The sequence below is a fragment of the Chrysemys picta genome, chromosome 2 (assembly GCF_011386835.1).
Source record: "Chrysemys picta bellii isolate R12L10 chromosome 2, ASM1138683v2, whole genome shotgun sequence".
NCBI lineage: Eukaryota > Metazoa > Chordata > Testudines > Emydidae > Chrysemys > Chrysemys picta.
The window spans coordinates 43064085-43091170 of record NC_088792.1 but is presented as its reverse complement, the minus strand read 5'-3'; the positions used below and the strand labels follow the sequence as shown (position 1 = coordinate 43091170).

At 42.7% G+C, this 27086-nt stretch overlaps 1 protein-coding gene across 1 annotated transcript in view; it reads right to left on the bottom strand.

The window, feature by feature from the left end:
* The window catches only part of ITGA8 (integrin subunit alpha 8), a 177324-nt gene that overhangs the window by 130638 nt on the left and 19600 nt on the right, over positions 1–27086 (bottom strand). Inside the window, exons 4-12 of the mRNA XM_008169686.4 lie at positions 25514–25637; positions 20192–20253; positions 16893–16938; positions 15362–15487; positions 13652–13696; positions 11836–11879; positions 10752–10808; positions 10496–10548; positions 4107–4312 (exon numbers count right to left, since the gene is read on the bottom strand). Of these exons, the coding sequence (XP_008167908.3) occupies positions 4107–4312; positions 10496–10548; positions 10752–10808; positions 11836–11879; positions 13652–13696; positions 15362–15487; positions 16893–16938; positions 20192–20253; positions 25514–25637 (763 nt within the window). The remainder of the gene's footprint in view (positions 1–4106; positions 4313–10495; positions 10549–10751; positions 10809–11835; positions 11880–13651; positions 13697–15361; positions 15488–16892; positions 16939–20191; positions 20254–25513; positions 25638–27086) is intronic.

Here is a 27086-nt window from a genome sequence, read left to right as displayed (position 1 = left end):
CTTTGTGTCCAATATGTATGCTAGGAGGGAATCTAATCTGGTTCATGACCACACTGAATGACTGGAACAAATGACACATGTGGTTTGTAAAACAAGGGAAATTGGCAATAATGCAAAAATTAAAGAGAACAGTTCAGATAAATGCTCGTACTGTGACAAAACTGGTCATAAAAAGGATTGTTATACATTTAAGGCAGGCCAACACAGACTGTCACAAGTATCTAGTGAAAACTTCTCTCTCAATCTGGGAAATGGTGGGTCACCAAGCTGAAGGGGCAAAGCTTGGAGGAACAATGATCATCTCCACAGTTTTTGTTTAGATCTGGGCAGTTAAACAATAGTAACTGGAGTTTGGCTATTGAGTGTGTAATAGCATCGGTGATGTGTACAGGAATCATTGACACATGCTCAAACATTACAGTTATGAGACCAGACACACTAAAAAGGCCATGGAATAGGGAATCCAAAACTGAACAACCTAAATGGGATGATTTAGCTGATATTCTATGATTCTATGATCGGTCTCAAATGGAAATGGCACCTGTCCAAAACCTGGGAAGTTGGGTTTGAAGATGAGACCTCTGAAATTTGAGCTGGGTGGCTGAACTAGTGAATGAGCTAGTAATTGAAGTGGATTTCATTATGGCTAACAACTGTGTACTCAATAACAGGAAAGGTGTCTTACAAATTCAATCTGTGGAAATGACCTTTAAAAATATGGCCCAGGTGAGATAAATGGCTTATAGGCCTGCTCCCAGGTGCAGAAACCACCATAACAGCTATACGCTGTGGCAGCTTTCCAGCAAAGGGAAGCTGGAGAGTGGTTGAACCCTGTTATGAAATCAGGGTCTTGGGGCAATCTTAGCTGTCAAAGCTATCGTGGCTCTGAAATAAGAACTGATCCCTGTTCATTTGCTGAATGTTTCCGACAAGTGGCAAATAGTTAAAAAAGGCGAGGTGGGGGGGCGGGAAGGGACACTGCAGCTGCAAAATGTGAATTGGTGGATCTGGTTAATGCTGGTATTGAAGAAAACTACAAGGTAGAAGAGGGAGAAGGTGAGCTTCCAGAATTTCTATTAGACCTCTTGCAGCACTGTGTTGTACACTGGGGAAACAGCAGAACAATCCAAGAGACTTTCTGATTAGGAATCAGGAGCTGTTCTCCTAGTCCAACAGAGTCATAGGTTGTACTGCACTGGTGCAGCACAAAATTGATGGTGGGCAGGGGAGGAATCTGACCCTCACTGTTACCAGGAACAGAAAGGGAAGAGGCACAACAGACCATCAAGGAAATGTATCAGGAAGATATTATTGAGCCTTCAACCAATCCTTAGGCCTCCCCCATAGCTCTGGTTAAGAAAAAAGATGGCAACACAAGATTCTGTCTGGAGTATAGAAAACTAAATGAAGTCACTTGAAAAGGATTCTTATCTATTACCATGAACAGATGATACCCTAGATGCTGTAGCACATTGTCTGGTTTTCTACACTGGATCTTAATAGTTGTTATTGGCAAGTGGAAGTGGATGCAAGAGACAAGGGAAAACTGCTTTCGCAGCAGGACAATGTTTGTGGCCATTTAAAGTGTTGATTTTGAATTGTGTTTGCCACCTTAGAGAGGATAACGGGAGGGTATTACATGACATGCCCCTCTCGGCCTGTCTATTTTAATCTGGTGCATGCTAAAACATTTGAACAGGAACTAAAACATTTTAAAATGGTCTGTGATAAGATGAAGGCAGCCAATTTGAAACCAAACCCAAAGAAACGTGAGTTGTTTCAAAAAGAGGTAATCCACCTTGGGTATACAATTAGCGAGGAGGAAATTTCCACTGACAAAAAGAAAATTGAGGCTGTACAGAGCTGGCCAACTTCCCAAACACTCACAGATGTGCAGAGTTTTATAAGGCTCTGTTCCTATTACAGAAGGTTCATTTGTGGGTTTGCCATTATTGCAAAACCACGGCATAGGTTGGGTGAGAAAGGGAAACCATTTCAATGGTTCGCAGAGTATAATGTGGCATAAGGCTCTAATAACTGCTCCTTTCTTGGCCTATCCGTGTTTCGAAACCCCTTTCATACTGGACACAGATGCTATTGCTCATGCTCTGAGGGAAGTATCGACAAAAGAACACAAGGGAATTGAGAGGGTGGTAGCTTATTATAGCAAAAGTCTAAGTTTTCCTGAGACAAATTATTGCACCATCTGAAAGGAACTCCTAGGAGTGGTTAAATCTATACAATATTTTCATTACTATTTGTATGGGAGGAAGTATATGGTCAGGGCAGACCATGCTTCCCTCCAATGGCTCTTTAGATTCAGAAGTCCCGAGGGACAGCTACCACCTTGCCATAGCAGAGCTATGATTTCACAATTACACACAGGCCTGGCCATAAGCATGGCAGTGTCGATGCCTTGTCCGCAAACAATGCCTTAAGCAGGACAGCAAGGAATTAGTTGCTCCAGGGGAGTGTGCCTTCCTTCCTCTAATTCGCATTAGTGCTCATGTTCTTGGTTCATCCTTGAACAAGGGGGGTGGGGCTGCAAGAATGGACCCTAGAGCAACTAGAATCTTCCCAACGAGAGGATCCTGATTTCAGGATAGTGTGTGACTGGAAAATCAAATGGCAAACACAGCCACCCTGGAACGTAATGTCACCTCACAACACCACAGTAATAGCTTCCTGGTCACAATGGGAAAGCTTGGAATTTAAAGTTGAAATATTGTATAGGAAATGGGAGAAACCGGGGGGGATGGGTACAGGTACCAGCCGACTGTACCAGATACACTCTGTAGTTGATAGAGGGAATCAAGCAGTTGAACTTTGTAAAATGAGACAGAGGCTGGCAAGTAATAGTTGCCGGTAGCTATGGACTACTTCACAAAATAGCCTATGGCTTTCCGAGCAGAAATCAATAGGCTGTGGCAGTAATAGGGTTCTAGTGAATGATTTCTTCACCAGATTTGGAGTCCCATATGAGTTATGCACAGATCAAGGGAGAATTTTTGAATCCAAAGTGTTTCAACAGATTTGTGAGATTCTAGGCATACACAAAACTCTCACCCACCACAGCACACCCACAATCTGAAGGGATGGTGGAAAAGTTCAATAGGACTTTGGGCGGTCATTTGGCTACCTTTGTTGAACAGCACCAAAGGGGCTGGGAGTAGCATATCCCATTCCTTTTGATGGCTTATAGAACAGTAGTCAGTGAGAGTGCAAAGTCTACCCCATGTCTGGGCATGAGCTGAGTGTCGCAACAAACCTCTTGTAGAGAGTTCCTGAAGAGGAACAAAATCGACTGGGTTAAAAAGGGGAAACAATATTAAAGTGTTAATGTACATTCAGCGTTAGCATTGATGTCAATGGAACTATTCATTTAAATCTAACAGGATATGGCCCTTAATTTCCTCTTTGTTAGGATTAGTCAATGTGTCAGGAATTCAGCTGGCTCTGGGCATGGTTGCCTAGCAACCCAATGAGCTTGTCTGGGCCCAATAAACCCTCATTAAGTGACTGTGCTCCCTGATGGGGCAGAAGGGTCAACAGGTCACTATTTAAGTACCAACAGCAGCACAGTGGCAGCTCAATGCATTCTATGCCCAAAGCGGTGCCTGACCCCCTTGCTCCACCCCATGCCTGCTCTGCTCCAGGCCTACTCTGCTTCCGGCCTCTGAACCTGCTCTGCTCTAGGATCTGCTTCAGGCCTGCTCTGCTCCAGGCCTACTCACTGCCTGCCTCTGAACCCCCTGATTTATAACCCCTGATTCTCATCACAGGCTTGTCTCTTGACCACGACTCTGGCTCTGCCCTTTGATTCTGCTCTGACCACTAGGCCAGACTCCTACTCCAATCACTAGGTCACAGAGAGATTCTCATCACTTTCAATAGCACATTTACATGTTAAAAGTGGAAGGGTTGCAGAAAAACAAACATGTATATTGTTTTATTTGTTTTTTTTCCCAAGCATTTTCTAACTTCTGTAGTTCTCTTTAAGAAGTTGGAAGAAAGCCATCTTCAGACCTGAAGTACCATCATATTCAGTATGCAGGCAATTTGCTTGCAACATATAATATATAACATATAATATATAAATTAAGTACCATTATATCCATCCTGGTTGAGATCTCCAAGATGCGCGATGGCACTGCCGAATCTACCAAATACTTCAGTGCCCGACAGTATCTGTGCGTCTCGGAAGTAGAAAGCACTTTCCTGCAAGTACAGGTAAACTTGCCCTACTTCCTTAGGTTTACTCTCAAATTCACGCTCCATGAAGAGGGGCGCACCAACTAGGATGTCATCTAAACTAGAGGAATAAAAACAAAACCAAATGTCAATGGGAAATTCAGCCAAATGACATGATTCTGGAAGAAGTGAGAAAGCAGCAGAAATAGCCTCACAATATGTGATTCAGAGATATAAACCAATAATATCAAATGGGTACGTGGGGCCTGATTCAAAGCCTGCTGAAGTTAATAGGAAAACTCACATTGACTTCAGTGAGACAAAATGGGTGAGAGGAGAAAGAATATCTATTGAACAAACTTCTTTTGGTGAGAGAGACAAGCTTTCAAGCAACATTGAATTCAGTGGCAGGCTCAACGGCATGGAAATCCTCTGTTACTGTGAAACACTATTATAACTTGACTGTAATATATTTAATTTTGGCAATGGTATTTCTTTGTCATGCCAATAAACTTTACTTAATTGAGAGCAGAGCTTTTTCTACCTTGAGCCTGAAATGATCTCTGAAAATCCTTCCCAGCAAGGAACCAACACAATGAGAGAGACACAACAAATTCTAATATGTCTTAACTCTTATGTAAAAAGCATATAAAATTTAGGAGGAGTTAAACCAACAGGGCTCTATAGAAATGTAATATGGCTTTATAGTTAATATTCTAAATCATATAGAATATAACAGAGAATGAGATCTTTTCTATGCTTTTAACCATCATATAGAAGTGAAATTTTATAAGTTGCTTCAAAACACCTATAGAAATATTATTTTCTATAAATTCAATAGAACTTCTCCATGAGGAAAACTGTAATTTAAAATGTAAAGTTACATTTATTTAGTTCTTCCATTGTTTTAAATATTAGATACCATCCTATGCTACACATATCCTGAAAAGGAAGGAAGCAGATGCTGAATGAACAAACAAATATTAAAGCTGTTGGGTTTTTTCCCCCCACTAAAAAACCCCAAATCTTTCTCTTTTTATGAACGATGCTAGTGGTTTGGACAGCATGTTAGTTGAAATTGCTGATTGCCACAAAAAGAGAACATGCTGTTTGTGTCCCGTGAATGCTATATTTTACCAACTGTTTTACAATTATTTAGCATACACTATATATTACACAGTAGCTCTATCATCCTCCTAGATTCATTATTGTTATTATTTTATTACAGTACAGTATAGAGACCCCCATTGAGATCGGGACTCAGCTGTGTTAAGCGCAGTATGAATCAGTTAGTAAGATGGTCTGTGCTCCAAAATCTTACAATCTAACCAGAGAAGAGAGAAAAAGGAAAGGGGAAGAGAAAGGAGGCATTATTATCCCCATTTTACACAGAGGAACTGAGGCACAGAGAGAATAAGAGACAGATTTTTAAAGGGTCAGATAGGCACCTAGTGGGATTTTCAAAAGCAGTTACGTGTCTAACTCTCAATGGGAGTTGAGCACCTCGGCACTTCTGAAAATCTCACTAGGTGCATATGAGTATCTGTAGACGCATAAACATCTTTAAAAAGGTGAGCCTCAATGACTTGCCTAAGGGCATACTGAAAGACCATGGCAGCGTCAGAAATTGAAGCCATATCTTCTGAGTCTCAGTCTAGTGCCTTCACTGCAGGACCAATCCTTTGTAAATTAGTGTTGTAAGTGACAAGGTGAATTTTCATTACATGATGTCTTGTGGCTCTGCCTCTTGCCCTGCCCCTGGGGTGACTCGTGCCCTAGGGCCAATAAAAGGAGCAGTCCTTGTACTTGAAGGATAGATCCATCAATAGCTATTAGCCAGGATGGGCAGGGACAGTGTCCCTAGCCTCTGTTTGCCAGAAGCTGAGAATGGATGACAGGGGATGGATCACTTGATGATTACCTGTTCTGTTCATTCCCTCTGGGGCACCTGGCATTGGCCACTGTTGGAAGACAGGATACTGGGCTAGATGGACCTTTGGTCGGACCTTTGGTCTGACCCAGTATGGTCGTTCTCATGTGCTTACTCCCCTGAGCAAAAGAACTGCTGTTGTATCTGGCATTGCATAGGGATCACAAGTGAAAAGCATGCAAACTGAGCCTTCCCCATACACACCCACCAGTGCTAGGGCCAAATACAATCTGATCCTTAGAAATCTGGTTGGAGGGGGATGGCGAACCCTTCAAAGGGAGAGCCAAGAACTATGTGTTGTAAACAAATATAGTCACCTAGGTTACTATTAACAACTTAGATTACTTACTTGATTTTAAATGTTCAGAGCAAGCTTTTGGCACAAGCTTGCAGCCCGGGGGGAGAGGGGGAAGGGGAGGACGGACGGGGACAGGGTGCTAACGTGGCTTTAAACTTTAAACCATCTTTATACTCTCCTAATTCTGGGCTGCCTATGGGCATCCACCTAAGCTACAACACCCAGCCCCTAAATGCCTATGGGTAAGAGCACTGCCTGACCTCCCCATAGTGCTCAGCTTCCCCACCTTCATGCACCCAAGACACCTCCTATATTAGGGCTTGCAGTGGGGCCCTTTTAGTGCAAGGTAAGCTCCCTTTTGCAAAGCCTGTTCCAGTGGGAATTCTTCCCTGACCAAACCCAAGGCTCTAATGTCTCTTTATGCATTACCATAGCAATGTACAAGGGCTTCAGCAGAAGGGAGAATTCTGCCTCCCCAACCCCTCCAACTTACTTGTCACTCTCCATAATCCTCATTTACTTGTTTGCATTTCTCTCAATGTGGATAATAAAAAGCAATAAATCAGTCTGACTTTTGGTTTATAGCTAATTTTACTTTCCAGGTTCTAGTACCTCAATGTTTCAGTTTCAAGCACTGCAGAGGAATTGTTTGGTTGGTTATCAACACCTGTGTGCTTGGCTTTTTTAATTGCGGACTTATTTCAGTTGCTCTAAGGTTTTGTAAAGGTTTATATTTACAAAATGTGAATCTGAGCCAAACTAAAGTTGACACCATCCCTTTTAAAAGGCAGCAGGAGTAAAAATAAGACTGAAAGCCCCCAAATGGTAATGTATAACCATAACTGTAGTTCAGTCTATGGGGCTATTTTAATAAGTTTCATTAGATTCATTTCACTACTGCACCATGATGTTGTAGTTACCATAAATCAATATATTTATGTTTGTTCCAGCACATAAATGTGACTAGCCAGTATTGCTTCCTTTCTAATAAAACAACATTAAAAAGCACAAGCTGACCACCTGCTGGAATTTTATGCAATTCTTTTGTATCCTGCTGAGTAATAAACAGCAGGAGTATGGGAAGTGTCAATAGGTTAAAGTGTAACTATGTGGAGCTTTGCTATAGTATAAATAAAAGACTGGTAAACATTTTATTCCACTGTTTTTATTGGATATATGGTTTCAACCTAAAAAGAAAATTTTCTTTCATCTCCTTGCTAAGAATTTGTCTATAAATTTATTACAAAATGGAAGTTTCTAGTTTCAATAACTGATTTCTTTGTCAAGTATCGGGGGTAGCCGTGTTAGTCTGTGTATCCACAAAAACAACAAGGAGTCCGGTGGCACTTTAAAGACTAACAGATTTATTTGGGCATAAGCTTTCATGGATTTTTTACCCATGAAAGCTTACGCCCAAATAAATATGTTAGTCTTTAAGGTGCCACCAGACTCCGGTGGACACAACTCTACGAAGGCAATAACCAAGATTTTCTTGATCCTGTTTGTGTCCCTAAAACACTTGCAGACTTTACATCAAGAATAGCCCTGGAACATTTAGCTGAACTGCTCAGGCTAAAGTTGATCAGAGCTGCCTTCTAAATTATTATGAAAAATAAAAAGATCTAATCTCAGAACTTACTCAAGTAAAAGCATTGTCCCTATTTATCTTTTCAGCCTGATAAAGAATCAGGTTTCTGATACTGGTCAGACACCCTGCTTCTAATTTCTCCACCATCCCTAGCTATAACAACTTTTCCATGCATATCTTTTCCCTCAACCAATTTTTGTCAGACTTAGTCTCATCTTCTGAGTTATATTTCTAGTTAATATACATGCTGTCAATTACTGGACTGCAGTCAGGCACATTTGTCAAGTGAAGCTTCTTTGTGTTTTGTTTTCAGTGGGATGTTTAGATCTCAGAGAGAGTCATTAGATTTCCTTTCAGATACAGGATGGGAGACCACACAAGCCTCCAAAGTTGTTTGCTGATATTATTGTCATACAACTATGGAGTTAAAGGAACACAGAACATTTTTAAAAGATCTTAAGAGATCTTGCAAGTGACTAGCAGATTCCCAAGAAATAACCGGTTCATGAATTCGTTGGCTCAGTGAGAGATGAAGCTAGCCACAATCAACTTCTATAAAGCTCTTATGATACTAGCACAGTGTTTCTTAACATTTTCAGGTTGGTGACCCCTTATTCAAAAAAAAAAAATTTGTCCTGACCCCCTTACATTTACTATAAAAGTAAAAGTTAAAAAATGTATACTCCAATTACTACTGCAAATTCTACAGGTGACCTCACAAAATTTGAAGGTTTTGGCTATCCTGAAGTTATTCTGGACATTTTATTTTCTTTAGAATTATAATAAAATGTTCAATGCTTCACAGCCCTCCCCATTGCCTTGTGTAACCCCCTGGGGGGCTGGGGAGGATCTCAATTAACCAGTTGGGAAACACCAATTTAGCATACAGCAAATACTTCATACATTATGGTTTTAAGCTACAAACAAATACAAGAAGAGAAAGTGTCCCATAAGAAGTGTACAACTCTTTGGGATATTTTGCAGTAGGTGAATAGCCACACAGTTATAATTATAAGCCTGAAATAACATTGGGAGGAAATTCCAAGGCTCAAAGTATTAGTGATCTTATCTCAGTGATAAAGAGCTAATGTTAACATTCATTCACTAAAGCCCTGATCCTGCCAACTACTTTGAGTATGTCTACATGGAGATAAAAAACCTGTGGCTGGCCGGGGTCAGCAGACTCAGGCTTGTGGGGCTCAGGCTGTGGGGCTAAAAATTTCTGTGTAGACATTTTGGCTTCAGCTGGAGCCCGAGGTCTGGGACCCTCCACTCTTGCAGGGTCCCAGAGCTCAGGGTCCAACCTGAGCTTGAACATCTACACAGCAATTTTTAGCCCTGCAAGCCCAAGTTAGCTGACCTGGGCCAGCCGTGCCATGGGGCTTTTATCCCTGTGTAGGCATACCCTAAGACTATTCACAATTTTAGGTCTTGTTGACACCTAAAACTTAGGACAACCCAGCTACATCACTCCTAAAATAGGTAGTTAAGCCCGTGTAGATGTTGCTAGATTGACAGAAGAATTCTTCCATCAACTGCCTCTTGATGGGGTGGATTTACTACAGTTACAGAAAAAACCCTTCCATCATTGTTGCAAATGTCTACACTATGGTGGCGTAGCTGCAGCACCAAAGCTGTGCTGCTGTTGCACTTGTAGTGCAGACATACATGAAAGTTAATGGTGCTTAAGTGCTCTATGAATCAGGGCTTAAAAGCCAGATAGTGTCATTAAGGCATAACCCTGAGTAATGGGAACTCTAAAAGGCATTGATCCTTACGCAGGCACAATACCTCTTGGAACTATTGTAGAGCATGGCCACTTTCAAACCTCAAAAGATGATGCAGTATGCATGGACCTCCATGACCAACCAGCTGAGCTCCTTTTGGACAGGCTAGCAACCTTAAGAAGCCCTTGCTGCAATGGGAGATGGACAGGGGTATAAGAGAAATTGAAAAAGAAAGGCTCTGCTTTTCCATAGAGGCAGATTGAACCATTCTACTTTTGGCTCTTACCCACCTCTTTCCAAAGGCAGCCAACAACACTACTCCTTGCCTCTTTCAATATTAGGAAATTGAACAGAATTGGATGTTCTAACTCTGCCCTTATTGTTCCAAACAATCTTCTCAGTTGTCAATAAGAAAAACTCCACTAAAACTTCTTCTGCAAAGGCCATTAGACCAAGTTTTAAAAAAGGAAAAGTGAATTCATAAAGTTGAGACCCAAACTGGATAATTAGAGCTAGAAAAGCACAGAAGAGCTGTACAGAAGTCTAAGAAACATTTTCCAACTGAGAGCATTAGAAAAACAGAGTTTATTAACAGATATATTTATTTTGGCTTTTCCATATAAAGGGATCATGATGGCTTTTGGAGATGTAGTGTGAACATTATTTACTAAGGCCAGGATTTTCAAAAGGGACTAAAGAAGGAGTTAGGCAATCAATTCCTATTGGATTTCAATGAGATTGGGGTGCATTGTATAACCTACCCGTCACTGTTAACATCCGACACAGCGACAGTGTACCCAAAGTAAGACGCCATCTGTAAATAAAAAACAACACGCACATTTTCATATCTCATATTCATTAAAAGATTGTTTTTCCTGACAAACCTCTGCACCTTTATGAAAATTTATTTCAAAGGGTAGAAAATATTACTTAACAAATTGTTAGAACTATAATATTTTAGATGCAATTATATTCCTCTGAAGGATAGTATATTATTACTTAGATCTTTGACATTACCTGTTCACCAGTGAAATTCTGAATAAAGGTCAAGTCTGTAGAATTAATAATTGAAACCTGGCAATAGAAAAAAATATAAAAGATTCCAGTCACACCATAACAAGTTATACTGTAATGTAACTACAGGTATATTTAGAAAAGTTAAAGGATGTTCCAGTGGTTACAGCACTAACATAGGACCTAAAAGTCCTTAGTTCAGTTCTCTACTTCACCACAGATTTTTCTGTGGGACCTTGAGCAAGTCATTTAGATTTTCTATGCCTCAGTTCCCCATTTGTACAATGGAGAGCATAGTACTTCCCTGCCTGGCAGTGGTGCTGTAAGGAACCATATGTTAAAAACAGCGAGGTGCTCAAATACTACAATATCCGGGGGAAGCATATATGTACTATAGATAGGGTGCTATTTTTTTGAGCAGTGAGTTCCAATATGAGGTTGGAATCTGGCAATATGATGTTAGAATCTGGAATCAGTTTAGGGTATGCAAGGACTACAGTCAGGTCTGTAGCTGGGAACTGTCAATTTCCCAAGCAGATTGTTCCTGGAACCTGGCTTTTGTTGTATTTGGAGATAAGCATTGTTTCACAATCTGCACTGCTCTCTCTTCTCTTCAGAATTTATACCATGATTTTTCATATCTGACAGTTTCATAACACATGCATAAAGCATTGAACTGAAAACCAGATCTGAACATCCCTGAGCTACACAGACTTGGATCTTTCTTCATCATGGGAACAATCAGAACAGCACATCAAACACCCATGGACTTGGGGTGAATTTGGATTTGAGTCTGCAGCTACGGAAATACTGGCACAAGAGTTCAAAGCAATCTTGTAATCGTCTACAGAACATACAGACTTCAAAAATAAATAAAAGCCTGAGCTTTAAAGTTCAATTCAGGAAAGCAGTTAAGCACATGCTTAAGTGCTTTGCTGAATCAGGGTCTAAGTCCATAGGAGTTTTGCCTGGATAAGGAATGCAGGTACAATGTGGCATAAAAACATGATATAGCCTTTCCTCCTCAAAATAGCATAGCTCATGCATTTTTACTACTAATCAGATCAAATGTGGGTACAATACATACATAGCCAAAGTTCTGTGCTCCCCTTGGCACTCCAGCAACCAACTCTGAAAAGATAAATAATTAATTAGTGAATACATTATTTTAGCTGATTGGAGCACCGTCACTTAAATTCTGCGACCATACAGCCCCTATTATTTGAGAGTATGCTGCCTATTAGCTGTATCAAAGACCTCTGTAACTGATGTTAGATTTTTAAATTTATATAATGTGCCTATCAGCTTCTCTAGATATATGCTCAGAGCTCAGCGAATATCAGCTAGACAGGGTCAGGCCTGGTCAATATTTGGCTAAGACCTCTACTGAACACTGGAGGAAGTGGTGTTGCTAATTCAGTAGGTGGTGCTGTCTGCTGTTCTGAGTCAGTCCTTAACCATACTATTAGGGAACTGTTAGTCTCTAAGGTGCCACAAGTACTCCTGTTCTTTTTATTAGAGAAGGCATAGGTCAGATATACCATAAAACCAAGGTCTTCACCATTTGAGACCAATTAAGATCCGAAGTCACAAGGGGAGCAACATGAACCTCAGAGTTGAAGCCTAATTCTAATTTGGGTAATGAGATTGTGCCTCGCTACAAAATATTTTCTCTGTAATTGCAGTTGAAAATTCTTCCTCACTGATTCTCCTAAACTTGTAGGTCTTGTTGCTGTCCTCTGTTACATTGCTGATCCATTTTATCCTAGAGGCAGCCGAGTTTTATGTTGGTGAAGAATCTATTATAGAAATGTAGCTGGTAAATAATTGTATTAAACTTGTAATGTGTGTGTAATCTTCTGGATGAAATTGTCACCTACATGCAAATTGTTATAAAGACACCCCACTGTAGAATGTATTTGATCCAAGAAAGAGCCTTCACTTCTAGAGAAGCTCATGCATTATTCTCTTTCAGGCATTTTTGTTCATGTGCCTTTAAGCCTTTCCTTATTCAAGGGATCAGTTCCTTATTTCATTTGCCTGTATAATGTTTTCTCTCTTTCTAAATATAGATTTTTAATATTAAAAGTTCAACCCTGACCAGCTCTGCTCTGAAATGCAAGATTGAGGGAGAGGAGAGAGTATAGGGATCCTCTTCCCACTACACAAGCAGTAACTCAAGAACAGAATAGAACACATTGCATTAGGAGGAGGGACAGTTAACAAACTGTCCCATGCAGGGCCGGCTCTAGGCACCAGCTAAGGAAGCAGGTGCCTGGGGCGGAAAATCTGAAGGGGCAGCACTCCGTCTGTTCTTGGGGCGGCACTCTGACTTTTTTTTTTTCCCCCTTCTTCGGCGGCACTTCGGCAGTAGCTTTTTCTTTTTTTCTCCTTCGGCAGCAGTTCGGAGGCAGCTTTTTCATTTTTTCTTCTTCGGCGGCACTGCTGCTGCCGCTTTTTTCTTTTTCTGTGCTTCTCCGCTTGGGGCGGCAAAAAAGGTAGAGCCGGCCCTGGTCCCATGCACCATGTCCTCAAGGGACATGGTCTGTAGCATTTAGGAAACCTCCAGGATCCCAAGTGAATAGTACTTCTCTCAGAAGCACCTAGAGTTAGCTGGCAGATGTGGCCTTACAGTGCTATCCCCCAGTCCTACCTGTGTAATCTCATCCTAGGCAGAACGTTACCTATGGCTGGGGATGCATAGGTTTTGGCTACTGCAGCTCTGCTTTCCCTTGCTGTACCATCCCAGGGAAAGACTTGCCCCCAAGTACATTGGGTAGAGATACATTATCCTGCTCTTTAATATTTTAAATGTTTAAGACCCATTTTCCCATTTAGAGAACAGAAATAGATAAATAGACATGTGCACAGTCATCTGCTTTACATTTTGACTTGCTTCTTACCTTGTTCAAGGTCGCCAGTAAATTCCCCAGCAGCCACTGAGTATCCTGTTTTGAGAATAAATTACAAGCGTGAAACCTGACAAATCATTTATTTCCAAAGAAACATGCTTCTGGAAGGACAACCAGATTTGTCCTCGGTTTCAATAATCTCTGTAAAACCTTTATAAACTAGTATATCTAAGACTGGGGGGAGGGAAGGGGAAGGAAAATCATTTGTCAAGTTATTATGACTACCTTCCTCATAAGTCTCAAAAATACAATAATTCTACAGGCCTAAATCACTAGGAAACACGTTGCTATTTAATTGCATCCCAAAATCAGCTGTTAAGCATTAATACTTTATAATTCACATGCAAATATAAGCTGCAAATGCTACATCTTTTGTGATAATAGCTTTTTTATTATATTCCTTTTTTGCCACTATGATGCATAATCACACAGTTATATCTGTTATATGTAGGATCAGATTTCCAAAGCTATTTAGGCATCTAAAGGTGCCAATAAGTGCCCTTAAAAGGACATAAGGTTAAGTGCCTAATGCCCATTGACTGAGTAAGGGCTAATGGATTGGGCCCATGACTGCAAAGCCAAATACGAAGCATATGTGAGAGGATATATATCACTGCCTTCAAACTTCACTGCATCATTTCTACAATCATTGAAAAGACAGCAACATTTGTTACATGCAGAGTTATGCGCATATTACACAAAATTCCTGGAGAGAAGGAGCCACCAGCTATCTTTTAAAACATGTACTCAAAGAGGTCTAGGTTTCTCTATGTACAGATTACTCCTGTTTATCTGAAACCCGATTATCCAAACCCCTTACTCAACCCCCAGCGTGAGATACATGCCCTCTGCAGCCTGTATCTCATGCTGAGGGACAAGGAAGGGATTTGGATAATGCAGCGATTCGGATAATAGAGCAGAGAGCCCTGGCCAGGGCTGTACGGAGGAGAATGAGCCCCTGGCCGTAGAGAAGGCCCCCCTGCTGATGAATGACTCCTGTGGCAGTGCAGGGAGCCCTCTGCAGCCCCACTCTCATGGGAGGGAGGGAGTGGGGCAGAGCAGAGATCCTCAGCCAGGATTGCAAGGAGGAGGATAACAACAAGCTTCTGACCGCGGCAGAAGCCATCCTGCTGCTGAATGGCTCCTGCCCTCTCAATGATCCAAATAAAATCCATGTCCCCCGTGCTATCTGGAAAATCAAGAATGTACTGTATCACCTTAGGGCCCACTACTGCTCTCATTGAAGTCAATTTTAGTTTGTCCTTAACTTCAATGAGAGCAGAATTGCACCCTTAGAAATTACTGTACTAAAGCATTACAAAAAAGAAGTTTCTTTCCCCTCTCTTAACAGTTGAAATAGTCCCTAATTACAGTAAACTAAATCATTTCCCCTCAACTGAAAAAAGGTGTGAACATGAAAAATTAGTATGCTTGCTTAAGTACATTAAAACCCATGCGTAAATATAGCATCCTAGTTAGCTAGCCATTTAGGATCTGACTCTGTGAACACTTACTCCTGTGTTTAACTTTAAGCATGTCAGTTTTCCCGTTAAAGTAATTAGCAAATTACTGAATGGGATTCCTTACTCCTGTGCTTAAAGTCAAGCACGTGTGTAAGTGTTTACAGGGTTGGGGCCTTCATAATTTAGGATTTGCTTTCTCATTCAGATTACTCCAGTGCCTCTAGACTGTACATCTTACCCAGATAATTGTCATCATATATAGGTGGTGCCACTCCAGTTTGCTTTTCTCTTGTCAGTTTCCTTAGAATATCCTTGAATGAATAGTCCGTAATGATATCTGCAATACTGGTGGTGATTACTTGCCCTGTATTCAAATAATTTCATAGAGTAAATGAATTCAGAGAAGAACCAACTCCCTAAAATATAGGGTTATCTACAGTTTTTAAGATTTAAGATTAAATGTAGGTTTCAAGACACTGTCTACTCGATTCATCACTAACTGTCCCATTGTCAAAACAATGTATTGCCAGACTGCTGCCGTAGAGAAGAGCAGTGCATAACCACTGCTATTAGGACAATCCTTCCCCACTGCCACTCTGAGAATATTTAAACCAATGCATTCCACATCATTCAGAAACGAGAAGACAATATGGAACACAATACGGTATTAACCATAACTAACACAATTCCATTCCATTTCAAAGTGCTGGCCCAGACCTTCCAAGTCCTACATACAGGGCCGGCTCCAGGCACCAGCTTAACAAGCAGGTGCTTGGGGCGGCCAAGGGAGAGGGGTGGCACCTGCGGCAATTCGGGGCGGCAGGTCCCTCACTCCCTCTAGGAGCGAAGGACCTGTAGCTGAACTGCCGCTGCCAATCACAGCTTTTTTTTTTTTCCAATTACTGCCGCTGATCGCGAGTTTTTTTTTTTTTTTTTTGCTTGGGGCGGCAGAAATGCTGGAGCCGGCCCTGCCTACATAGGCCTAGATCATGCTCTTGCAGTGACAGCCTTTCCATAACAGCTATAATTCAATGGGATCCTACAGCCCTAGGGCAGTGTATTCTCAGTGGAGAGTTCAGCTATATGGAATTCTATCTCATCAGAAGTCAAAATGAGTCAGAATCTTTCTCCTTCAGTGACACAATACAAAACCCATTACACAGGTCCACCACAACAATGGAGCTGCCGAATGGCTTGACAATGTCTTCCTGGTAGGCAGACACCAAGAATGAGCCTTATCGTAACAATGGTTAAATCAAGGGAGGGGCAAAAATGTTCTCCCCTTACCTATATCAATGCAGGTCTCATCTATATATGTGGCACCATGATACCACAATGATGAGATGGGGTATTAGAAATGTCTGGACAGAAATCAATCTAAAAATCCCAAACTGTAATTTATGCTATGAAAATGTCACACACAATGTAATCTCTCTATTGTACAATTGACACTTCAATTCCAGATGAAAATAAAGTTAAGTTTTTCCATTAAAAGGCAAAATGTTCCAAAATATCAACAGTAAAACATTTACCTCATTTCACCTACTATAGAATCCATGGCCTAATTCTGATCTCATTCTTTTTTTAAAAAAACCACACAAGAGTCACTACATTGACTTCAGAGCAGTTATTCTGATTTACACATATATGAGACATCAGACTCAAACCGATGACCTTACATCTAGAAAATAACAGGAATTCAGGATGAACTTTCTCCTGACACCTGGCCTTTACTTTTTGGTTTAAGTTAACCGAGTGAGTGAACATACCTTGCCAGTAAAAACTCCCAGGTCCTCCTACTATAAGGTCCCCATTCTACAAAAACAACAGAAATGAACAATATTAAATTATGATCGATAACATGCAGAGGAAAAGCAATTAGTACAATTATATCTAAACAACTGTACTGTTTTATTTAAACCGCAAAAGGAAAATCAGGGTCATGATACAGGATATAGGCCCCGTTGCAGGAAAGCACTTCTTTAAGTACTTCTTTAAGTACATGCTTTAATCCACCCTTTTTCAGGAAAGCGGTTGAGTATGAGATTAACTTTAAAGTCAAGACACATGCTTACGTGTCTTTCCTGGATAGGGATGCTTTCCTGAATCATCAGGGCCATAATCTGTTTGGCATCTACAGAATAACATTTCTCAAAGACTGCTTTGTTTCTTTGTAAACAAAAGATGAAGATAACACAAAAGAGATCAGTGATGCCCAACGTATCCAAAGCAATGCTTTACAGACCAATATGGCTATAGCCACCTTATAGCCATCCCTTCACAACAGGCTAATTGGGTGAAAAGAATAACATGAATGTAAAATGGATAACAATGTGTCTCAGGATCACAATGTATGGTTACTGTGATTAGACACACATGTGAGGCCCTGGTGGCCTAGTAGCGGTATAGACCCACTAGCTACAAAGTGTATTCCTAGGGTCTATAGTATTGTTACTAGATGGCATAGGGGAATGCACTGGACACACTTTCAAAGCACTTTTCCCCCCCGAGAAGAAACCAATTTTATTGAATTATTAGCCTGTTGTTGAAAGAATCCTCCTATAAATTGCTTGGATTTAATAAAAAACAAAACAAAAAAACACTCAAGGGCTGATGCTCAGCACTTTCTAAAAATCAGGCCCTGGTGAGTGACTCAAGTTGGGCACACAAAAATGGAGGCACCCCATGGGCGGGGCACCAGTGCCCCCCTTTGGTTAAACAGGATGTTGCACAGCATCTTCCCAGATCAGCAGGCCACCCTGCTTCTCTGAATCTCTGTAGTCCTATTCTGGAGAAAAGGACGTTAATTTGTGTCCCATGGGGTTGTACAGGGCAGCCCTTATGTTTGACAGGGGTAATCAGACCCTTGCCATCAATAGACCTGGAACCCCCTTTGGTTCTTAAGTCCCTGTTAAGGGGTCAGTAGGGGAATCCAGGCCCAACCACTCCACTGGGTTCCAGCTCAGATCCCTCAACCCAGACAGGCAGAATCCTGCTATACCCTGAGCTCCTTCCTGCCTCCCTTGGTTCTGTAGACTTCTGCAGCCTGTGGCTCTGGTTGTCCCTTCTCTGGGTCATTGTCACTCTGAGACAGCTTCTCACCAGTTTGCTGGCAGCTCCTTCTTTCCCGGGTCTGCTGGATCCTCTGGCAGCCACCTCACCCCTCTGCTTTTCAGCTCTTTTATTCAACCAGCTGCTCTGAGGCTGCCAATCAGCACTGATGGGCAGTTCCTTCATTAACCCCTTGGTTGCCAGGCCTGCCTAAGGTCTATGCACCCCATGACACAACCAAAATCACTAGTCACTTCTGAAGGTTGGGATGGCCAGAGCTATAGCTAGGGTGACCAGATATCCCGATTTTATAGGGACAATCCCGATTTTTGGGTCTTTATCTTATATAGACTGCTATTACTCCCCCACCCCCATCCCAATTTTTCACATTTGCTGTCTGGTCACCCTAGCTATAGCACAGGCTGGGATGGATTCAGGAGAAGTCAATGGGAGTGCATCTAACAAGTAAAAAGTTATCTGTAGCAGCTTTTATCTATTTTTGAAATTAAGCTGGGAAATTTCAAGTCTGTAAAACTTTTGAGAAATTGCAGCTGTGACGGGTTGCTCCCCCTCCCCCAGGATGCCACCTGATGTACTGGGGTTTAACTGAGCCTCTCCTGCTCAACCAGCCTGGGTTCCCTCTTCCTGCTTTGCTGAATTAGGCTCTCCGGCCTCTTGCAGCATACACACACAAGTAGGGTCACACCCCGCTGCAGACAGACTGAAGTCAGCTCTGTGTGAAAGGGCTCCCCCAGCACTCACATGCCCACCCCTTTTGGGAGACAAACCCAAAATACTTCTGTTTTGCACTGTATAGAAATATGTGTACAGCTCAAGCTCATAAAATTCACCCTCTTCCTCAATGAGAAGAGAGATATGCATGACTTCTTGCCCCCACCAGTTGCATAAACTGGGTTTAATAATAAACAAATTTTATTAACTACAAAAGGTAGATTTTAAGTGGTTAAAGGGATAGCAAAAAGAACAAAGCAGATTACTAAGCAAATGAAACAAAACACGCAAATTAAGCTTGACACACTAGATAGGTAGGATACAAATGAGCAAATTCTCACCCTGAGTGATAAACAGGCTGGTAGATTCTTAAGGCACCAGTTGTCTTGGCTTTCCCAGGTTTTCATACACAGGCTAAAGGTTGTAGCCTGGGACTAGGCTAAAACCTAGTTTTAGCCTGATTTAGTTGGTGTTGGTCCTGCTTTGAGCAGGGGGTGGGACTAGATGACCTCCTGAGGTCTCTTCCAACCCTAATCTCCTATGATTCTATGACCATCACTTCTTACAGTTCAGTCTTTGTTCCTCAGGTGTTTTCAGGTGTGTTGTTCTAGGGAGAGTGAGGACCCCTCATGTCGTCATTGTTCCTCTTTTATATCTTCCCCCACTTGCTGGAAAGTTTTTTGCTGTGACCTGGGTCAAACAGTTCCCATTGTATAGAGCTATCTGACCTGGGTCAAACAGTTCCCATTGTATAGAGCTATCTGACCAGGGTCAAACAGTTTCCATTGTGTAGAGCTATCTGACCTGGGTCAAACAGTTTCCATTGTGTAGAGCTATCTCTGAGAGGTTTTTATTGCACACAGTTCCTGGGGTAATCCTTATGCTTGTGTGCATTTCTTCAATAAGTCCCTAGCATTGTTTGGCCTCATCCAATGTAGCACATTTGAAATACAGAGACACGGTCAATGTTCCCAGCTTCAGATACAAAAACGATACATGCATACAAATTAGATAAACATATTTAGTAAATCATAACCTTTTCAATGATACCTTACATGAACCATCTTGCAGAAAGTACATCTCAGTTATGCCATATCCATATCACAAGCATATTTCCATAAAGAACATGGAGTGTAATGTCACAGCAGCAACTTCATGAAAAATGTTACTCAAAACAAGAAGGGGATGAATTTCCAGTCGAGGGACTGGAATAGATGAAGGAAGAGGTCAATGGGGATAAATCAGCATAAAATTTCATCCAAGGAGTTAAAAAGTAGACTCTTACCTTGTAAAAATCTAAGCTGAAGCCTGCTTGACAGAAACCTTGTCCTTCAGGATCTGCATTGCCTGCATTATCAAAATATGAATATTTACTGATCTCATAATGCCTGAGTAGAACTTACTTATTGCCATAGGAGAGGGTTCAGAGAAGAGCCACAAGAATGATTAAAGGATTGGAAAACATGCCTTATAGTGAAAGATACAAGCAGCTCTATCTATTTAGTTTAACAAAGAGAAGGTGAAGGGGTGTCTTGGTCACAATCTGTGCATGCCTATATATGGAACAGAAGTTTGATAATAGGGGGCTCATCAGTTAGCTGACAAAGTTATAACAAGATCCAATGGCTGCAAGTTGAAACTAGTCAAATTTAGACTAGAAATAAGGTGTAATTTTTTAACAGAGAACCACTGGAACCACTTAGCAAGGGTCATAGGGGAGTCTCCATAACTGGCAATTTTTAAATCAAGTTTGGATATTTTTCTAGAAGACATGGTCTAAACAGGAATTAATTTGGGGAAGTCTTATGGCCTGTAATACAGGAGGCCAGATCAAATTATCACATTGGCCCCTTCTGGCTTTATAATCTATGAATTGCCATACACTACATCACTACAAGATTTCCCAAGGAGAAATAATTAGTATTTAGATTTACTTGCAACAACAAAAAGAAAAAAATATATACTGTGTTGAATTATTGTATTACAGGTTTCCGTTGTGGGTACATATTTTATTAAATATTGTAGTATTGCCTTATCTCCATAATTCAAAGTGATAGTGCACATCCAACTCCTGTATCAGTACTATAGTTTGTTATAGTAGGAAGAAAATTTCGGTGAAAGAGGATGGAAGAAAATATAAAAGCATTTATATGATTTTATTTTAATTTTTATTTTGGAGAAATATGTTTTAATGCAGTGGTTCTCAACAGGGGGTCTGTTGCCCCCTGGGGGTCTGTGAACCCACAGTTAAAACCTAGAGCCCGAGCCCCAGCACCTCCTGTGGGGCTGAAGCCCCAATCTCTGGCGCCCCATGCGGGGCAGACGCCAGGAGCAGCAGGGCTGAATTCCGGAGCCCCAAGTTCCGGTGCTCCCAAGAGGGCAGAAGCCCTGAGCCTTTGGGCAGACTTGGGGGGACATGTGGGTGTTGCCCCTGCAAAAAAAAAAAAAACAAAAAAAAAACTACAGTGCAAGAGCAGGGCAATCCCGTGGCAGCTCCCCACACACATACACCCCGCCACCTCCTTCTCTCCCCGTCCCCTGGCCAGGTAGGAGGCAGGAAGCAGGAGCCAGGCAGTGCAGGACAGCTGCTGCTCTGGCTGGTGTCATGGAGTAGGCAGCTATGGCATTCCCTTGTCTCCTGCTGCTGCTGCTGCAGGGGGTTGAAGCTGCTTCTCAGTTCCCAGCCCCCTTTGCTCACGCAGCTGGTAAGAGCTGCCTGGGCGGGAGGATCCGGCTCTGTGGCTGGAAGAGCCCTCAGGGAACGGGGACCGCAGGGGAGCCTTCCTGGCACACAGACACTAGCTACCCCTCTCTCTGCATCGAGCTAGCCCTTCTCTGCACCCTGAGCTACCCTCCTGCCCACACACAGCCCCTAGCTACTCCTCTCTCTGCACCCTGAGCTACTCCCCTGGCCGCACACAGCCCCTAGCTACCCCCCTGCCCACACACAGCCCCTAGCTACTCCTCTCCCTGCATCGAGCTACTCCCTGCCCGCACACAGCCCCTAGCTATCCCCTTCCTGCACTCACCTTTGAGTTATAATTTTTGGTTGTGCCTCACCCCCCACATCCCAGACAGGCAGGTGGCCTGCTGAGGTGAGTCAGGGGGTGGAGATGGTGCTCCCTGCCCGGACCCTGCCATGCGGAGCTGGCTCAACCCCCACTGGCCCCTGCTCACCCAAAATAGAAGTCAAAGTACATCTATGCATGAGGGCCCTTCCCCCCACCCGGCCCAGAGCCCCAAGTCTCCCCCTCTCCTGCTGGCCTGGGCCCTGGAGTTTTTAATAGCATGTTGTGGGGGGCCTCAGAAAGAAAAAGGTTGAGAACCCCTGTTTTAATGCATTTACGGATAGCAGAATCACAACAGCACACAAAACGTTCTAGGGATCCAGTCTGACAGGATCTGGTGCTGGTAGTAAGGCTGTGAGCTTATGCAGTTATTGTCTTAAGGATGTGGTCTTGTTTTGCTTATTTACATTTAGCAACTTTCTTGAATTTTTGCGCAATTAAATAAACCCCACAGCCTTGAGGCAAAAGGTACAAAACCACCTAAGGAGGTAAAAAGATTATATGGGACTCTATGTAATGAACAAATCAGGGCCCTCTGCAGAGCCATGAGATTGGTGCCAAATGATGATATCTTGAAAAATGATATTTACTACTTGGGACATTCTTCTCTCACTGCCTAGCCAGGGTCTCCAGCCACAATCAATAGGCATCCTGTCCGAACCAGTGTGGGTAACCAAAAATGAGTGGCTTAGCAAGGAGTCATAGAATTGCTGCAACAGCTTGATTTGCCATAAATACAAAAATAAGGGTCTCTTAGGAAGTTTGAAACTTTTGGATAAATAGTGACTTGGAGGGTGGGTCAATCTGGGTGTATTCAAAGAATCCACCCTGCAGGAGATCTTGGCTATCTATACAACCCTGAGGGACATTCAGGTAATTCATAAAGCCAAGCTTTTTGAGAGACTGGATTTTGGGTTAAACAAGTATTGAACTGTAATATAATTCTGCATTTTCATGTATATTTGCTGACTCTTCTTTCTTAGTTCTATCACCATGAAGCAATAGACTTGGAATAGAGTAACCTGCTACAGTTGCCCAATATCTGTTGGAGGGAGGGAAGAAGAATGTGGCGATCTTTTCTCCTTCCTCAAACCCTTAAAGAGGACCTTCCCTATGAACACCAGGCACCTGGCGATGTGCAGGTTCAGGGGGCTACAACTGGACATCAAGTGAGGATGGCCATTGGAACAGTCCCTCCACATGGCATCATCCCTGAGCAAAGCCAAAGTGACACACCAGCAGGAACTAGCGCAGAGCTTGTGAACATTATTTTCCCACAGATTCAGCTTCTCACTCTGTGGTGTCATCTCTCCCCTCATTAGGGGTCTGGGCGTAAGGGCTAGGCCATGAGAGGGAGGCTTGGTAATGCAGCTCTGTCTGGAGCAACTCTGCAGTGGAGAACCTAGTGGGTAATGCTGAGGGGTTGGCCCTACATGCAGATGTCCCAGTCGCCTTTGTATGTGCTGAGTTCCACGGGATTTTCTTGCAGATATTAGGAAGAATCACAGGGCTGCTTGATTGCACACATCTCAGGTGTGCATTCTCAGGGCAGGCAAACAGGGCTACACAGAGGGTTTGGGGCAAAATCTAAAACTGACCCCCCCACACACACCTTTCCAACAAAATTACCATGGATTCAAAAGAGGCCCCAGAGGGTGATGGATGGGGCTGAAGACTGAATCTGCCCAACACTCGCCCAGCTGTGGTAACTTCAGTCCAACAGGACAGGGCTCAGCACCCCACTCTGTGCACTGTGACCTAGTCATGACAATGGGATGGCCAGGCCAAACTTGAATGGTGCTGCCACCCCATGCACCAGGTCACAACACTCAGAATGGGGGGCTTGGGGAAAACTGCCCTTTTGGTCCCCCTGCCTCGGGTGGCCCTGCAGGCAAACCTCACAGCATGGCATGATATTATCTCTAGAACTCCACAAGAAGGAACTTGGCAAATTTCACTATCGTAGCCTCTTCAAATGAGGGAGCAGGTCTGTTTACTTGTCTGCCCAGCACTTTGTTGCTACTATACAAATAACAAACTGAACATCAACAACTTAGCCCTCCTGTGGGCATTTCCACACAGAGGCATAGGCTAGCCCATAATATTAGCTATTAACTTTGGAAAACACCACATGGCAAGTAACTGTGAAACAGCAGCTATTTCTGGTCTGTGGGAGAAGTAACTGCTAGACACTGAAATGATTCTGTATGGGCCCAATCCAAGTCCCATGAAGTCAACGGGTTCTTCTCATTGATTTTAATGACAGTTGGATGAGCCTTTAAGATGTCTCTCTACAGCTGCTGGGAGTGACTCTTGCAGTCTGGGTCCACAGATTTGTGCTAGATTTTAGCAAACATGCTAAAAATAGCAATGTGGGAGCTCGGGCTCTGAAGCTTAGGTAGGGGGTTGGGCTTCAGGGCCCAAGCTCGAATGTCACAGCAACATCTACACCGTTATTTTGAGCGTGCTAGCCCGAGCCCTGTTAATGCAAGTCTGTTGCCTTGGGCTGCGAGACTCGCTCCCAGCAGCTGTGCAGACACACCTTTAGAGTTTAGGGAAATAGCACATGAAGTGATTCTTTGCCAAAATAAAATAATAATAATAAAAAATCACTGAGGCTAGGAGCTTAGCAGGATTCAGAAAGCGATGAAGTCATTCATATGGATAACAAGAATATATAGAGATATTGTAGTAAATATTTAAAACAACACACACACATACACACACACATGTGTTGGAATGGCTATAAACCTTCATGCTTCGAGGCTTAAGACAGTCTTTAGCTTTTGAGGTAGGAAGAAACTTCCTTGGGGCATGTTATCCCATCATTGCTTACTGCAGGAATTCTTACACCTCCCTCCAAAATATCTGGTAATGACAACTGTCAGAGGCAGGACACTGGACTAGATGTATCACTCATCTGACCTAGTCTGGTATTTTTTGTATTCCTATAAATAATTGGGCTTGGGCTTTGATACACACCCTCTCTGACCTATTCCACAAGCAGGAAGGCATTAGAGTTGTGGAGGAGTTCCTCAATTCCCACACAACACAGATCAGCATGTGCAGTAGCACTGCTACTGTGGGCTGCTTTCTTGTGCACAGGAAGTAATACACAATCAACCTATTGCTGGTCATTCGGACAATGCAGCCGTTTCTATCTCAGTGCAGGAGCTGCTCTTAGGATGGCAATTCTATAATGACAGATTCACATTCAGAATGAGCAACCGTTTAAAAATGCTTACTTATGCTTTTTGAGATCTGTTTGCTGCATTTTAAACCCTATTAAATTAAGCAAATTATATTTTATCACCATAATTACACAAGCCTTATTTACTTAATCTCTGCTCTTTTAATTATACGATAAAGCATCCAAGTGGAGACATATAGTTTAATGTCTGCCTTTCTTTATATTCTTTCCCTGGGTGACATCCCTCAGTAATTTTCATCTAGCCAAGACAGCACTAAGATTGAAAGTATGAAACCACTGATCCCAATTTCAGTTCTATTGAGGTAAGAACATTTATATTAAAACTTACTGTTGCGACAAGGAGAATACTCGGCATATGCACTGAAGTTCTGAATTGCGACATAGCAGGTGCCAACTGGATCCTTTTCAGGGGTGGCTTTAAGGGTCCTCCAATGATATAAGGGAGCACAAGCCTATTAAAACAGTAATTATGTAACAGATCTTTTATGTGCCATGCATGGGCTAAGTCAGTTCTTCATTAAACAAATTAGCTATTTTTGTTCCTGTTAAGTTTCTATCATTTGGGTAGAAACTGTCCTACTAGGGTGGATGAAAGAACCATGGGAACCTTCATAACTTGCAATGTTCTCTCCTTCCCTCTGCATCATTAACAATCCACTTACGATCTAAGGACCAAACCTGCCATCTCCCTCCTCTCCCTGGACAGGTAAATTGTCTCAGATAGTGTTACCCACTTTTAAGCATGTGTTATTAAACCCCCTCTGTGCCTGATCCACAGAAGATGAGTTTGCTACTGTCCCAGTTAGGGGACTTAGTCCTTTGCCCTATGGTTTTAGTTTGAAAGGTCCCTGGTTCAATCAATCCCTCGGGATTCTCACGATGTTCGTTGTTACAGCATGGTTCTGCTGTGCGGGGGAATACGAGGAGGTTCTGCAGAGCTGAGCTCTTTCTGTTGCAGCACAGAGGGTGTGGCCAGTGGTCTGATAGAGGACAATCAAAGTGAATTTATTTCTTGTAATTATAATTGTAGATGCATTTCAGAAAGTTTGACAAAATCATTTGCAACAGAAAACTTATAACAGTAAAATTTGGCCTAATTCTATTTTATTGTTGTTGCTGCTGCTGCAGTAGAAAAAAACTTCAAGCAATGTGATAATGGATTCTCCCTTTTTCCCCATGGAACCCTATCAAAGTTTAAACCTATAGTTTTCTCACTTCCAAAAGCCAGCAATTCAAGGTTTTGCCTTAAAATTGTTGACTTTAGCTACTGTGACAGGGTGCTGGGCAAGAACTGCTGACTCAGCCCTCTGTCATGCCAACCCTCATTATGGGAAGGAAATTGGAGCTGGCTAGAGAAAACCTGCGCCTATTTGGTGAATGGGAGACAGCTGCCCACCCAATTAGTCTGGGGCTAGATAAAGGCTGCAGGAAAGGAAGCCAGGGAAAGGGGAGGAAGCAGAGTGATAGTCCTTCCCTCCTGGGAGCAGACACTAGAAGCAAGCTGTGTATGGGGAAAAGGCAGAGGTGAAAGTAAGCTGCTACGGTCTGGTACAGCATACCGGCAAGAGCTGGTATGCCATACCGGACCAGACTGGCTTCCCCAGGCCGACGATTTAAAGAGCCTGGGGTTCCCAGCAGCGGCTGGAGCCCCGGGCCCTTTAAATTGCCAGCAGAGCCCCACTGCCAGAGCCCTTGGTTGGCAGAGGTGGCTCAGGTGGTGATTTAAAAGGCCCTTTAAATCACCGCCAGAGCCCCTGGCTGCTGCCACTACCCTGGGGGCTCCGGCAGCAGGGCTTGGGTGGTGATTTAAAGGGCCTAGGGTTCCGGCTGCTGCAGGGAGCCCTGGGCCCTTTAAATCGCCACTGGAGCCCCATTGCCAGAGCCCCGAGGTAGCGGCGGTG